General features: G+C 36.3%; 3 protein-coding genes across 4 annotated transcripts in view; 2 read left to right on the top strand and 1 right to left on the bottom strand.

The window, feature by feature from the left end:
• Positions 1–2,579, bottom strand: part of abcc13 (ATP-binding cassette, sub-family C (CFTR/MRP), member 13) — a 13,369-nt gene extending 10,790 nt beyond the window's left edge. The window contains exons 1-6 of the mRNA XM_016458064.1: positions 2,328–2,579; positions 1,939–1,982; positions 1,722–1,851; positions 1,433–1,608; positions 514–1,156; positions 314–379 (exon numbers count right to left, since the gene is read on the bottom strand). Of these exons, the coding sequence (XP_016313550.1) occupies positions 314–379; positions 514–1,156; positions 1,433–1,608; positions 1,722–1,851; positions 1,939–1,961 (1,038 nt within the window). The 5' untranslated portion in view covers positions 1,962–1,982; positions 2,328–2,579. The remainder of the gene's footprint in view (positions 1–313; positions 380–513; positions 1,157–1,432; positions 1,609–1,721; positions 1,852–1,938; positions 1,983–2,327) is intronic.
• A 683-nt stretch (positions 2,580–3,262) lies between these two features.
• On the top strand, positions 3,263–6,113 carry LOC107666604 (erythrocyte band 7 integral membrane protein). Its single transcript, XM_016458011.1, has 7 exons — positions 3,263–3,359; positions 3,466–3,572; positions 3,758–3,827; positions 3,927–4,009; positions 4,124–4,327; positions 4,613–4,747; positions 5,925–6,113. Exons 1-7 carry the CDS (start codon positions 3,263–3,265, stop codon positions 6,111–6,113), a joined length of 885 nt encoding a protein of 294 aa, XP_016313497.1.
• Positions 6,114–7,921: 1,808 nt separating this feature from the next.
• On the top strand, positions 7,922–15,657 carry LOC107666620 (lipase member H-like). 2 transcript variants are annotated; one of them, XM_016458041.1, is made up of 10 exons: positions 7,922–8,229; positions 10,748–11,124; positions 11,217–11,325; positions 11,433–11,534; positions 11,765–11,854; positions 12,084–12,251; positions 13,485–13,574; positions 13,661–13,769; positions 14,685–14,858; positions 15,097–15,657. In XM_016458041.1, exons 1-10 carry the CDS (start codon positions 8,178–8,180, stop codon positions 15,170–15,172), a joined length of 1,347 nt encoding a protein of 448 aa, XP_016313527.1. In that variant the 5' UTR covers positions 7,922–8,177; the 3' UTR covers positions 15,173–15,657. The 2 variants fall into 2 exon arrangements, with proteins under 2 accessions (XP_016313527.1, XP_016313526.1); XM_016458040.1 differs by lacking the exons at positions 14,685–14,858; positions 15,097–15,657 and adding an exon at positions 13,856–13,936.
• Positions 15,658–15,667: the final 10 nt, after the last annotated feature.

The raw sequence follows: 15,667 nt of genomic DNA, 5'->3' as shown, positions 1-15,667 counted from the left end.
TTTTTTTTTAAATCACCACAAAACCTAAGTTGCAATTGTCTTTTTTTACCCTATACTGACATCCAAGCACAACGGCTTCTCAAATGAGAAAAAGTGCAGAGCAGGACTTGATTTTGTCAATCGGGAATTGATTGGAATGCTGTTGTTGGATAATTGCTGAGATAATTAAAAATTTGTCATTCAAGCAAGAACTGAGCTTGATTGTTTTTTTTTTTGTCCTTAAGGCAGGAAATATTCCTCCAATCTAAATCAGCTCATGCTCAGATACGTGACTGAGCCATCCTAAAAGAACAGAAAAAAGAACAGAAAAGACCTGGTATTTATGCAACATTTCCTTGATGAGTTGTTCACTCCTTTCCCTGATGATCAGCTGAGTTCTCTGAGGAACAACAAACAAAGATTATAAAACATATCAGCATCAGAACATTTACAGAAATACACTGAACATGCTTCATCTCTTATTTTTCACATGCAAACTCCCAAGGAATTCTTCAGCAGACTGGCCTTACTAACCTGAAGCTGTTTGGCTTTGCGCTCTACTGCAGAGTTGACAGGGATGAGGACTAGTAGCAATGCCACCCCCACTAGAACACCTGGGCCCAATTCTCCCCACAGTAAGTCCAGACAGAGAGCGACTCTCAGGGGAGTGGACCAAAGACAAGCTAATGTGACCACTAGCTCTGTAACATTTTCAACCTCCCTTAATAAATCTGTCCCCTGAGTGGTGTTTGATTGCTGTCGAGAACTATGGGAAAAGGGCAATGTCTTAAATGTATAGGGAGGGGGTGGGGGGGTGGGGGGGTGGAATGGAGGGAACATGAACCATGGAATAAAGAAGATAATCCTTTCAGTATATAAAGAAATGGATATACTTTCAGTTTGACATGACAAAACATTTGTGAAAAAAAAAGTTGCAGACTGTTTTTTGTTTGGACTGAAAGCATACTGAGATAATGAGACAGTTAATAAGACCTTTACCTTCCTGTAGAGGAAGCCAGCTAGAACCGCTTGTGCATTGGCTGCAATTATCCTACTATGTTTCTCAAAGTGATGCTGAGAAACAGCACAGCAGCAAACTGCTCCCAACATCACCAGAGAATACGTGTATCCTGCCCAGTCAAACACAGCCTGTCTCTCACAGAACAGGATAAGCCACCTGAGGTTAAAAAACATGTACAAAAACAGATCAGAGAATTTCAGCAGCCAATACTCCAGTCTTTAATGTCACATGATCATTCAGAAATCATGCTAATATGCTGATTTTGTCAATTATTATTGGTGCTTAAATGCTGAAATTATTTTTCTGGAAAGTGATATTTAAATAGAAAACTGTTGTTTTAAACTGTATTAATATTTGACAATATAACTGTTTTAACTGTATTTTTGAACAACTAAATCTAGCCTTGGCATGAAATAAGAATCACAGTCATACCTGAGAGTCAAAGGAACTAAAATGCTAAAAATATCAGTTGACAGTCTCAGAAGCGCAACTTTGACTAAGGCTGGACGGAATGTCACCCATATTGCATAAAGGAGAGAGTAACCAGTATTGGCTTTTCTGGAGACCAGCAGTGACTCTCTTCCAGAATCCTCTTCTAAGTCCAACCTCTGTGTGAATAAAATATTAACAATAAATCTCATTCAAAGCATGCTTTTCACAATGAACACAAGTACAACAGAAGTGTTTGTCTCTGGCTATTGTTGTGGATCTTCACAGTTACCTCATTGTAATTCTGTTGTTTTTCCCATTCGTGCTCAAACACAGAGGATAGGGTGTGGACAGACTCCTCATTATACAGCTTGCAAAGGTCAGACAACTGCAGCGTTCTCCTGTGGCCCATTACAACCATCCTGAAAACAGAAGAAAAAAAAACTGTTAAAGCTTGCTGTGGTTGATAACATTATAGAATACCTCCCCAGTTATAGGCTTAGGCTTACCTGTTTATCCAAAAGAGGTTCATATGGATAAGACTCCCTTTTGACTGTGAGCACAAATCAAACACAAATCTTAGTGCAGAGACAGTAGTCTTAGTCAATGGTGGGAGATAATATGCATTAATTAAATATCGCAGTGAATCAATAGATTTATCAATTCAAAAACTATTAAACAGAACAATAGTTTTGGAAATACCAAAGAAAAATAAATGTGTATTTCTGAAGGAAAACAGTTTCAAAACAAAAAATAAAATCTTATTTAACTGTGAAATATCAATTCTTGGCTACAATAATGTGAACTTCTCAACTGCTGGCGTCCTCTTGACTGTCTAAAAATAAGAGAAATTCAGTTCATGCAGTGTGAAAAAAAAAACAATAAAAGTTGTGCTTACCTCATTTCAGTAACGATGGCAGAGTCTAAAAACAATATAATGTCTTGCCGCGTGTAAATGACTGCATCTGCGTCTCATACAGCTGGAACAAAGGAACCTTACAGGAAAACAAATAAAGTAGCCTAAATTTCACGCCATTTACACTTGTCGACGATATTTAGGTTTAAATATCTTCTGACATGTTTTGGGTTAGTTAAAGGACGCTCTCTGTGGGGAATTAAACCGCGTCTGAAGCATAAACAGAGGAGCGTGCAGCGTGTGCAAATGTCCAATGAGAGCGGCGCTTTCGGTTGTGGGCGTGTTTCACTTTGCTCATACAATGTATTTTTGGCTATTGCTACAAATATACCCGTGTGACTCATGACTGGTTTTGTGGTCCAGGGTCACAGGTTATATATACTGTATATAATTTGTATTTTTCATTTTTGGGAAATATCTGTAAATATATATTATGCAGCTTCTTCAGGGCACATCTACCTATCTATCTATCTATCTGGCAATTTTTTTCAGGTTTAAAGTAAATTGTCTAGTTCTAACTTAGAATGAATATTAACTGGACTAATTATTTTATTCATTAATACAAGATATAAGAGGAAAAAATATTTAATTTAGGCCTCATATTCTGTATATTCAAATACATTATGCATCTGAACATGAAGAAAAAAACAGTTGTTCATAGAATGTGTAAACAAAAAGAGGATATAATGATGATATATGATAAGGGCTCATTCAAAGAAGAATGAGTAAACAAGTAATCGACTTTCAGGTTTAACATGAGCTCAGTTTTGTTGCTTAGAGACATGCCATGCAAAGTTCCATGTTGTGTTGTGTGTGAAAATGGGCGGTAGTGGAAAAAGAGAACATATTTAAATCACCTTAAATATCTCACTGAAACTATATTTCATCAGTCCAGCAGAAAACAAAAACTGCTAACCATGTCTGTAGCTCTGTCTTCTCAGAGTGAGATGTCCCGGAACAAAATTGAACCTGTAGCAAATGAAGAGAGTGACACAAAAGTCATACTCCAGTCAGGTTTGCCGGGCTTCTATTTCTTTCTCTTTTTTTTTTTTTTATAATATATTTGTTCAGATAATTTTGATGCCATTGAGACTAACCTCTTGCTTTTGGGTTTAATCAGATGGTGATCAATCCAGAAGCTCTGGGTTCTGTGGATACCTCCTCACCTTCTTCTCCTTCCTCCTTGTCTTTCTTACTTTTCCTGTCTCGGTCTGGTTTTGTATGAAGGTAAGAAAAAAAATTACCTAATGTAAAACCTACTTAAAAATTGTTTATTATTATTATTATTATTAAACAATAAAATCTGACATAAACATTAAGGTCATCAAATTAAGTGAAAATCACTTATAACTTCATTATTTATATATATATATATATATCAATCCCTAATCTATATTTCTTTTTGTCAAAAGATTGTCCAGGAATATGAAAGAGCAGTTATTTTCCGATTGGGACGACTCCTAGGCGGTGCTAAAGGACCTGGTTATTAATTACTATTCTTAAAATCATGAATAATTTGTTAAAAATGGTTTGTTTAGCTCAGTTGTAACTAGCAGTTCTTTTTATTGATTGCTTTTAAAGGTTTGTTCTGGATTATTCCATGTGTGGACACATTTAGGAAGGTTGATTTAAGAACAGTGTCTTTTGACATCCCTCCACAAGAGGCGAGTGATTAATTTGAAAATGTTTAATCGTTGTAATTTTTTTCAGTTAATACATATTACGAGTTTAATATCATATTGTGTTATAATGTAATATGTATAACATTTTCTCCTCAGGTGCTGACCAAAGACTCAGTGACTATCATGGTGGATGCGGTGGTCTACTATCGTGTCTTTAACCCCACTGTCTCTATTACCAAAGTGGAGAATGCTAATCATGCCACACAGATGCTTGCACAGACTACATTACGAAACATGCTGGGAACTAAGAGTCTGGCAGACATCTTAAAAGACCGTGAGGAGATGTCTGAACAGATGGAGGTAAGATAACCCTTCCTGAAAACAACTCTAAATCTTTAGTTTTTTTACTCGTAAAAAATAAAACCTTCCTTATTGGCACGTATGGGTCAATGAAGAACCTTTAACATCCATTCCACAAAAGGTTCTAGGCAGGGGAACTCAAAATGGTTCTTCTATAGCATCACTGCGGAAACCGTATTTTTGAAATCTTTATTTTTAAGAGTATTTCAACATTTTTCTTTCTGGATAGGAGCATATAAATGCCTTAAATAAAAATTGTTTATTGTTTCATCTTTTGCCTGACAGGCTGTGCTGTATGCTGCATCCAAGAACTGGGGTATCAAAGTGGAACGGGTCGAGCTTAAAGACGTCAAACTGCCCACCACTTTGCAGAGAGCCATGGCAGCTGAGGCAGAGGCCACCAGAGACGCCAGAGCCAAGGTGGGTGTCTGAGCACTGAAAGATTGTTACATGCTTTACACACACAAACACATGCTATACTGTCTGTTCTGCCGAGCCAGCCAAGTTTAGTCTTATCAGCTTTGCAGCTTTGTGTTCAGTCTGTCTGGGGAGACACGCTGTTCTCTGATTGGTGGATGAACACCTGCAGCCCCTCACATACGGTCAGAAGTGTAAATGAACTGTAACCCCCTTAAGCCAATACATTTCCAAAACAAGACCTACAGACCAGTAAAGCACTTGCAGGTCAAGACATTAGCCTCATTTTATTGCTATTTGTGATGACTGACCACTTACAATATAGTTAGATACCTCTTACTGAATCTGCAATACATGTATATATTTTGTGACTGTAAATGTAGTTATTTTATCTTGTGGATATATGTGTGTGTGTGTGTGTGTGTAGTTATATAGAATTAATTGATTTATATTTCTATATGATTCTAATATATTATGATAATAATTTAAATATAAGTAGAATTAATAAATTAAATGTAAAGTAGTTACATTAATTTAATTTAATTTGTGTAATTTAAATTCTCTCTATATAATGTGTGTGTGTGTGTAAATTATTTTTTATTTCTTGAGAAATATATGTAAATATCTATCATTATATATATATATATCTATCATTATATATATATATATATATATATATATATATCAATACATGCATACATACACACACACACACTTTCTTTCACACACACTTATATATTTTTTTCAGTGTTTTAAATAAACTGATAAATCAATCTACATGAAAAAAGTGTCATACATCGTTTATTCATCCACCATTCATCTGTTTTTTTATTTTATTTATTAATTTAACCATTCATCCATACAGTTCAGTGATGCTAACCTGAACTCCCCTTAAAATACAGCAGGAGCTCTCTCAATAAACACTACAATAATGTGAGTCATATTGTTGACTGGAAACCTGAGTCTTTATGTCCTAACACTATGGCACAGTACAGCAGAAAAACAAACTGGATTTGCTCAATGGAATTTTCCTAGTAATTAAAGGTGTGTGCCAGAGGCCAGACTGTGAATTGGGATTGTGTTTATATGAAGAATGAATTCACGGTAAAGTGCTTGAACACTGAAGTGTTGCCTTTGTAAAATTAACATATTTAAGAGCGTTCTAATCTATCATGAACAGGTGATCGCAGCAGAGGGAGAAATGAAAGCCTCTCGTGCGCTGAAGGAGGCAGCAAACGTGATGTCAGAGTCTCCGTCTGCGCTTCAGCTGCGCTATATGCAGACGCTGACTGAGATTGCCTCGGAAAGGAACTCAACTATTGTCTTTCCTCTTCCTATTGACTTCATCTCTAATTTCATGAAAAGGTGACCTTTTATAGGAATATCTATTAATGTTCAAATATCAATGTACAGTACATTGTTTCTCTTTCCTTTAATATAGGCAAAATATGTTATATTATATTTTGCACTTTGTATCATTTCTTATTTAAAAATGAATTGTTCAAAATGTTCTTTTGTATTACATGATTAAATAATCAAATAATGTGGCTAAGCTATATTCTACTCTGATCTGATCTGCTTTATTTAATTATCTATATATTTTGTACACTCTTACAAATAAAGGTGCTTCACGATGCCATAGAAGAACCTTTTTGTCTAAATGGTTCCATAAAGAACCTTTAACATCTGAAGAACCTTTCTGTTTCACAAAAGGTTCTTTCTGGCGGAAGAAGGTTCTTCAGATTATAAAAAGGTAAGAAAGAGATGGTTCTTTAAAGAACCTTTGACTGAATAGTTCTTTGTGGAACCAAAAATGGTTCTTCTATGGCATCGCTTGAAGAACCTTTTGAAGCACCTTTTATTTTAAGAGTGTATGCATTTAACTAATGTTTTAAGTATGAGAATAAAATTTATTTAAATCTCATTGTGTATGCTTACAGCCTATGTTAACAACAATAAGTACACACATACAGAGAACATGATCATATCACAGAATGACTGTTTAACCCTTGACGCTGTCATAAGAAAAGACTAACGGTTAATCTGTCAGCCTGATGCAGAAAAAATGGGTACAATGAGCCCTGATCGGTGAGTCACATAATAGGTTTGACTACATCAGATGCAGGGATGGATGGACAGTTTAGTAGTTACTGTAATCTGCCATCTAATCTGTTTCAACCTCACATAAACAAAAGCAGCTTCTGTTCTGACCCTGAATGCTCTCATTTCTGCTGTCTCCAGTATATATGCTGATCTATATACATACTGATGAATAATTGAAAAGAAACATACCTCTGTACTGCAGTCATTTCTGTTGCTGTTGCTACACTCACATAAACAGGACCTGCAGGGAATGCAAAGATGCAGTAAAGTAAGTTGGTGAGGCTACAAGATATAGGGCAGTGCTAATTTCACGCATAACTTCGTTTTAGAGGAAACAAGGTTTTAAGGCACTCAGCAAGAAATGTAAATGTATTCTGGGTCATTGCTTCTCTCTGGAGACTATTACAATAGTAATGCTCTATATGGGCGCAATATGAAAATGGCATGTGTGTGTTTGCTGGCAGGGTATGCACTATGAATATCTGTGCTGATGTGGCTCATTTACTAGAGTTTGGAAGGAGAACCACTCTATTGTGACCTTGTGCCCTTTAAAAGCTGAACAAAACCGGAGGGCAGAATATGCCTGACAAGAAGAAGCAGCAACTGGAAGTGTCTACATTTTTTTTGGAATTGATCACTCAAAAATTAAAGTTTTGTCATTTGTTCACATTTATTTGCTCTTGTGTCATTTCAAACCTGTATGACTTTCTTCTGCAGAACACAAAAGAAGATATTTTGAAGATCATTAAGGTTCAAAGGACTTTGGACACCATTGACTTTCAATGTTTGGACAAAAAAAAACATTTTTCAAAAATATCTTCTATAATCTAACGAAGAAAGTTATACAGGGTGGTGCCGATGGCCATGTGGGCAGCACGCCGACATATGGTGCAGTTGCACTTTGGGTGTCCTGAGATTGAATCCCACCTTGTGGACCTTTCCCGTTCCCACCCCCCATCTCTACTGTCCTGTCAAGCAAAAATGCCCAAAACAAACAAAAAAAAAAATGTATACATGTTTGGAACAACATGAGGGTGAGTAAATGACAGAATTTTCCTTTTTTGGATGAACTGTCCCTGTAAAGTCGTTTAGTCATCAACAAATGCTTCTTTTCATGATCTGTACTCTTCTGGAAGTCCTAAGATGGCCTGCTGACTTATCACACTGTCCACTAACCACAGCGTGAGCATGTGTGATCTCGTTCAATCTCCTTCGCTCCGCCCACAACCCCTCCACCATGGGCTCTTTCCTTTACTACAGATACTCCAATGTTATTTCTTAGTTTTCTTGATATATCTTGTGTCTACCTCTGTCACATCTTGTGGTGCGGATGTCACTGTGGCGTTTCCTGATTTTGCTGAGCATCTTTATGCTTTGTAAAGGTAAGAGACAGGACTCTATCCAATAGATTACACTGATTTAATTTGGCTAACAGTTTGATCCGCTGACTCTTATCATCTGGGCATTAGGAAAATTTTTTATTTTTTTTTTTTTGAGAAGGATTCAGCCATTTCTTTTCGGAAAAAAATTGTCATGACTATATGGTCATAATTAACCTGGGAAGTTTTTCATTTCTGATTCAACATTCTTTATTTGAAGACTTCAGATGCAAAAACCTTTAAGCCCGTCTGAAATTTTTCTTTCAAATGAGCTTTTTTATCAGGCTCCTATGAATTTAACATTGGACATTTTTGGAAATAAGTCATTCAATAACTAATTAATAACCATTTCATTAACATTAAAGTGAATGTACTGAACCTTAACACAGAAGCCTGATAAAAATGCTAATTAAAAAAAAAGAAAATCTTAGACGGCCTTAAGAGGTTTTTGAATCTGAAGTCTTCATTTATTCTATTCAGCTGTGTGATGAGCTGCAACAACATTAACCTTAATGTTGTTGGGGTCTGAAAGACTCAATGGCCAATTGAATAGCTCAAAGAACATTTAGGTTGATATTTGGTGTCTTATCCAAAATTTCAACTATTTTAATACACTTTAAGTGTCTCCCATGCAAAATGTTACATTATTTATGTTGGAGGTATTAAAGACTCAAGACTTAAAACATGAATAAATGCATAGAGTTATACTGCAACTTGAATCCAGACATTAGAATGGACACCTCTCACGTTTTCAAAAAAAGTGCATATTCGCTTTGTTATGAAACAGAGGCATAACGGGGTTTTGATTAGGTCAAAAGAATAATTTGAGGAAAATAAGAGGTGATTTTTTCTGGTATCTAGGACAGTTAATGATCCAAGGACTTGAGGATTTATTTGTAGCCTGTTTTTACCAATGTTATGTCAGTGACGTGTGTAATGAGTAATGCTTGCAGATGGCAGACATAACAGATCAGCGTGAAAGAGGGTTAAATACAACAGCTCATGTGACTGACACCTGTAATCATCTGAGATCTTTCTACTGGGGGAAGAGGAGGGGGCAGGGGAACATGTGGATGGAGAGGTGGGATGATCTGCTTTTTTATAGAAGCATGATCCAATTGTGACTTGCGTGCGGGCTAATTACGGAGCACAGATTACCTCTAGGGTCAGAAATCTACATGGAAAACCCGAGAGGTTGTGTGGCTTAAATATAAGGTTTACACATCATATGGTGTGAGGATCTGCAGGTTGATCAAAAGGATATTGTGCAGGTTGATGGCAAAGAGAAATGGAAGCATGAAATGTTGATGTGTGTAGTGGTTATGACGCACAGCAAGATGAACTGGAACTGGGTCGCTAAAATCCAGCCTTACTTTACTTGTGGATCAGTTTGTGTCGATTTTGGGGGGAAAAAATAAGAATAGAGATGACAGTAACCTTTGTGAGTTTTTTCCAAAATGTACCACCAGTTTCCAGAAAATCAGGAATATTTGTAAATGATCAACTAAGGCATTATGGTAAAACTAGGAAGCAAAACACAGAACAGATGTATGAATTTCACTGCACTATTCTAGAACTATTCTCAGAACTACCCATACTTTTCTGAGCCATTTTTTACATTTTCTTCACATTTTAAAAATCTCATTGATGCCTGTTAAAAAATAGTGTGTTATGTTGATATTATTTTAACTAATCAAAAGAGCCAACTAGCACTATGCTAAGCTAGATGGCTAAGCTGTGGCTAAGCTTGCTAACCGAAGGCTACATGAGAAACACAAAGATAGGAAAATGTTTAATTTGAATATTTTGGCTCTGGTAATATTTTGTGATATGCAGACATTTAACATTTTCATGATTAAAATGCAAAAAATAATTAAAAAATTCACATTTTCTAAAAAGAAATTCTAAAAAAAAAAAAAATCTAATCATGCACTGAATACCCATTTAATGTTGTCTCAGCCAACTGAACTGACAACCAGAAAGTGTCCAAACATTTGTGTCTTTATTTTGAATAAAACTAACTTAACATTGTATAAGCTTCTTTTTGTGCAAATTTTTGCTTAATATGTTTTTACAATATTTTTTTAAATAAATATCACTTGGTATACATCTGTCCATGCTGCAGTGTTATTTTAGCATTATTTATATACTATTATAATATTTACTAATATTTTTTACTATCTTTTATTTTTATATTTTATATTTTCATTTTAGTTTAACTTTCAGTAATTTTTCTGTGCGCATTTGTAATTTAATTAGTTTCTTCAAATATTCCTATATAGCTTTAATTAATTTCACTTTTAGTAATTTTAGTACTTAAACTTGCCACAGCAACTTTTCTAATTTTCATTTAAGTTAAGTGTACATTTTTAACTGAAACAAAACTAGCTAGAAACAAAAAAACAAAAAGGTATAACAAGCCATAACAATTATTCAGTTCAGTAGTTTACAACTTAAATCTCTTTCACACAAACACATACAGCAAAATACAGACCAGTAAACCAGTGTCGTCTGTCGTTAGGTGAAGACAGTGATTGCGACAACTTCACCGATTTGGATTTCCATGAGTCTTTTATGGGGACCTATCTGTACGTGCGCCTGCTGCTGTACACCCGTGCAAACCTCGAGTGTGGTCAGGAGCTCCCGCACCACAACTTCACTCAAGAACCCCTGTTTAATGTAAGCAGACCCACTACCTTTGTCATACATGGGTACCGACCCACAGGGGCACCGCCTATCTGGATCAACCTCATTGTGCACTTGTTAGCAGCACAGAAGGACATGAACATCCTGGTAGTGGATTGGAACAGAGGGGCGGCCAATCTCAATTACTTCACGGCTGTGGCCAACACACGGGGTACGGCTGTGAACATCACCGGCTTCATAGAGAGTATGGAGGTAGGGTCAGTAGTCTTTCATTAGTGTTTCAGCTCTGAAATAGCTTTGGCCAGTAAGGTCTGCCAATTTAATCAATATGGTGTTACTTTCAGAAAGAGGGAGCATCTCTTGACTCCATCCATCTGATTGGGGTCAGTCTGGGCGCACATGTGGCTGGATTCATTGGCGCAATGCTGGGAGGACGGGTGGGCAGAATCACAGGTGAAATTCAGGAAATCCAATGAAACAAAACCGGTTGTACCATCTTCAGTTAGTTATTCCTGTCCAATAAATATTGTTTACTAAATGTTTCACCTGGTCGACTCTAGGTCTGGACCCAGCAGGGCCAATGTTTGCCAGTGCTCCCCCTGAGGAATGCCTTGATCCAATTGATGCCCAGTTTGTAGATGTGCTGCACACAGATATGAATTGTAAGTAAAGTATAATAAATTGAAGGACATGCTACTGAAATCACAGAATAAACAAAAAAATATGAATATTTGTTGTATATTTCAAATTTTTGCGTGTGTGGAAGGTCATCCAAGTATTCCATGCATACTTAAATTTGCACACTGTGCACAGTGTTTTACTAAAATAGTATTGCATAGTGTGCCAAACATAGCCTAAAAATCCCACGCTCAAACACTGTTTCCTGTCGCAGCTTTTGGCCTTAGAGGAACCCATGGCCATATTGATTTCTATGCCAATGGAGGATTAGATCAGCCTGGATGTCCCAAGACCATCTTCTCAGGTCAGTAAGTTAAGATAAAACATTTGGGAAAGGTCAGAGTTGAGATCTGATGTAATGGTATATCTCATACAGAATGCTCTCCAGATAAACCCCCAAAACGCAAAAAGCTGGCTGTGTAATTAAGATTCTGTCATAATTAAATTATGCAATCCTCACAATGGGTTTGAGTTGATTACAAGGTTGTGTTAACAGGGTTAAAATGTAATCTCATTCCTTCTCTTCTCCACAGGGAAATCTTATTTTGTGTGTGATCATCAGAGGTCTGTTTTCCTGTACATGTGCGCTCTGAATCACACCTGTAAACTTATGGCATATCCGTGTTCCTCATACAGCGACTTCCTCAGTGGTCAGTGTTTGCAATGTGAGACCTTCAAGCCTGCTTCCTGTCCTGCTCTGGGTAAAAGCAATACATCTATTAATTAACCACAATAAATGCAAATATGAATACTGAGTAAACACTGCAAGTGTGATATAAACAACAGTTCAATAAAGAAATGAATATACAAGGTAACTTAAATTTTAGACACAATATTGCCAGGTACTGCCAGCCTGCTTTTGCTCAGCCAATTAAAATATTTCCTAACAAACTACACTGAAAAAATTTGGTGTAGAAACATTTTTGATTCAGAAATTGCTTGTGAATTTCACAATTGACAGAATTAAATGTTAAGGACTGAAACAGTATTTTCTTTTAAAACAGAAATCATTTTTACAGTAGGCTATAAGAACATCATCAACCGTCACTTGTCCGAGCAACACGCAGTAGTTGTGTTTCGTTTCTGAACGAATCAGTGTTTTTTTTTTATTTTTTAAAGGCATCAGTTGAATGTTTCAAAACGTCACATATGATGATACAAGGGGCAACTTTTTGCCGTCAATGGGCAACCAGGGGAGACACAGGGCCCACAACCGATCTAAAATATCCAGATAGAAATTTGTTACCCATTCTCAATGGAAAAGTGCCCAAGAAATATTGCTCAAAAAAAGTTACCAGGCAAAATTGCTCAAAAAGTTGCCCCGTGTATCATCAGCCTAGTCAGCTGCTTGTCACCACCTACTGTTGTAATCACAGAGCGATTTTTAAAAAGAAATTAAAGGGGTCATATGATGCGATTTAAAGTTTTCCTTTCTCACAATGTACAGTATGTGGAAAATAATGTGTTTTTTGAACCTTAAACCGCATAAACACATTTCATTACACCAAATACACAAAATAATGTTCTTTTTAGCAACATCATATGACCCCTTTAATACTTTTATTTTGAAAATATGCATTATTAGATCAAAAGAGACAGTACTTTTATGTTACAAAAGATTTTTAATTAAACTGTTGTTTTGAACTTTCTATTAAAGAAAACGTATCATGGTTTCGACAAAAATATTAAGCAGCACAACCGTTTTCACAACACTGACAATAAGAAGTGCTTCTTGAGCTTCGTTCAACATTTCTGAAGGATCATGTGACAAAACAGATCTAATTATTTTTTGAGCCAGCAATTACAACCAAACACAGACAAGCAGAAGCAGAGTGATACAAACAAAAAGGTCACAGTGCTGTTAAGACTATCAAGAGTTTTGGACTGGCCCTAGCTGTTTATAATGTAAGATTAACTATGATCTTCATCTTCAGGTTATGACATGAGCCAGTGGAGGGATACACTCTTGAGGTTGGGGCAAACAAAAGCGTATTTCTCAACTACGGCAGAGCTCCCCTACAGCAGTGAGTTAGCAGCTCTATAACGGCTCATTGCAGATGTTGTTTTCTCAAAAGGGGTTGTGCAATATTCTGATTTCTCATTTTAACAGAGACAAGCTACAGAGTGGACCTAGTTACCTGGAACCAGTCTCTGCGCTGGTGGGTGGTCATACTCCGACTGTACAACGGAAAAAATGTAATAGAGTCCCAGATAGATACGTACGTAACTGCAATAATGAGTTTATATAGATCCATTCATCTTTGACTTGTCATCATGTAATGGTTGTTTTGTATGTTTTTGTTAGTAAGCAGTTGAGGTTTGAGCAGTATACATCCACTCGATTACTGGCAGTTTGATGAGGATTTATATCCAATTCAGAAAATCACTTTTATTTTGAAAATATGCATTATTAGATCAAAAGAGACAGTACTTTTATGTTACAAAAGATTTTTAATTAAACTGTTGTTTTGAACTTTCTATTAAAGAAAACGTATCATGGTTTCGACAAAAATATTAAGCAGCACAACCGTTTTCACAACACTGACAATAAGAAGTGCTTCTTGAGCTTCGTTCAACATTTCTGAAGGATCATGTGACAAAACAGATCTAATTATTTTTTGAGCCAGCAATTACAACCAAACACAGACAAGCAGAAGCAGAGTGATACAAACAAAAAGGTCACAGTGCTGTTAAGACTATCAAGAGTTTTGGACTGGCCCTAGCTGTTTATAATGTAAGATTAACTATGATCTTCATCTTCAGGTTATGACATGAGCCAGTGGAGGGATACACTCTTGAGGTTGGGGCAAACAAAAGCGTATTTCTCAACTACGGCAGAGCTCCCCTACAGCAGTGAGTTAGCAGCTCTATAACGGCTCATTGCAGATGTTGTTTTCTCAAAAGGGGTTGTGCAATATTCTGATTTCTCATTTTAACAGAGACAAGCTACAGAGTGGACCTAGTTACCTGGAACCAGTCTCTGCGCTGGTGGGTGGTCATACTCCGACTGTACAACGGAAAAAATGTAATAGAGTCCCAGATAGATACGTACGTAACTGCAATAATGAGTTTATATAGATCCATTCATCTTTGACTTGTCATCATGTAATGGTTGTTTTGTATGTTTTTGTTAGTAAGCAGTTGAGGTTTGAGCAGTATACATCCACTCGATTACTGGCACAGTTTGATGAGGATTTATATCCAATTCAGAAAATCTCTTTACGGATTGTCACTGGGAATATGATTGGACCTCGATACAAGATAAGGCTGCTTCGTATTCGGATAACCCCACTGGAAAATCCAAACAGGTGAATAACTACAATTACTTTTCTGAATTACTGCCCATCCAAACTTTCCTAAACTAATTAATACACTACTGTTCAAAAGTTTAGGATCAAATGTTTTCGAAAGAAGTCTTTTACATTCAACAAGGCTGCATTTATATGATCAAAAAATAGGGTAAAATACAGTGAAATATTGTAACATTTGTAATGCATGCTCAACAAAAATGTTTTTAATTATGGTGCCTGCTCCTTTCCCCAACAGGCCACTAATGTGTCGATATGACATTATTTTGGAGGAGAATGCTGAGGTGTCTTTCAAACCGTTGCCTTGTGATTAATTTGAATCTCATCTGTAGAAAATCACATTGAAATGCCTATCTGAACTAACAAACAGGCATTTAATTATGGTGTCTGCTCCTTTCCCCAACAGGCCACTGATGTGTAGATATTACATTATTTTGGAGGAGAATGCTGAGGTGTCTTTCAAACCGTTGCCCTGTAATTAATCTCATCTGTAGAAAATCACATTGAAACGCCTATCTGAACTATAACAGACATTTCAAAGTGTCTAAACAGTTAAAAACTTTTAGTGCCTTTTCTGTGATTACTGCTGTGATTGTACTAGTATAAAATTGTTATACCAGACACATTTTGTGTTGAGGGCAGAATTAAAGTGCAGTTTTACAATATTAAATTCTGACTCCTGTTGGAACGATCTATATCATTTCTGTATAGCTATGTATGAACCAAATATTCTACTGTAAAGATGTTTTACATGTACAGCTTTTGCATTCTTTTGTAAAATAAATGATGTGGACTGAAACCAGCTGAAG

The sequence above is a fragment of the Sinocyclocheilus anshuiensis genome, unplaced genomic scaffold, assembly GCF_001515605.1.
Source record: "Sinocyclocheilus anshuiensis isolate Anshui unplaced genomic scaffold, SAMN03320099.WGS_v1.1 scaffold1100, whole genome shotgun sequence".
NCBI classification, from domain to species: domain Eukaryota; kingdom Metazoa; phylum Chordata; class Actinopteri; order Cypriniformes; family Cyprinidae; genus Sinocyclocheilus; species Sinocyclocheilus anshuiensis.
This window is presented reverse-complemented; position numbering and strand designations above follow the sequence as displayed.

What these genes read in the sequence shown, in the direction of transcription:
- LOC107666620 (XM_016458041.1), top strand. Translation starts at nt 8,178, where the DNA reads ATGTCACTGTGGCGTTTCCTGATTTTGCTGAGCATCTTTATGCTTTGT. An exon ending in CATCTTTATGCTTTGTAAAG is followed by an intron (nt 8,230 to 10,747) that starts GTAAGAGACAGG and finishes GTCTGTCGTTAG; the next exon opens with GTGAAGACAGTGATTGCGAC. An exon ending in CCACTGGAAAATCCAAACAG is followed by an intron (nt 14,859 to 15,096) that starts GTGAATAACTAC and finishes TTTCCCCAACAG; the next exon opens with GCCACTAATGTGTCGATATG.
- LOC107666604 (XM_016458011.1), top strand. Translation starts at nt 3,263, where the DNA reads ATGTCTGTAGCTCTGTCTTCTCAGAGTGAGATGTCCCGGAACAAAATT. An exon ending in CGGTCTGGTTTTGTATGAAG is followed by an intron (nt 3,573 to 3,757) that starts GTAAGAAAAAAA and finishes TTTTGTCAAAAG; the next exon opens with ATTGTCCAGGAATATGAAAG. An exon ending in AGATGTCTGAACAGATGGAG is followed by an intron (nt 4,328 to 4,612) that starts GTAAGATAACCC and finishes TTTGCCTGACAG; the next exon opens with GCTGTGCTGTATGCTGCATC.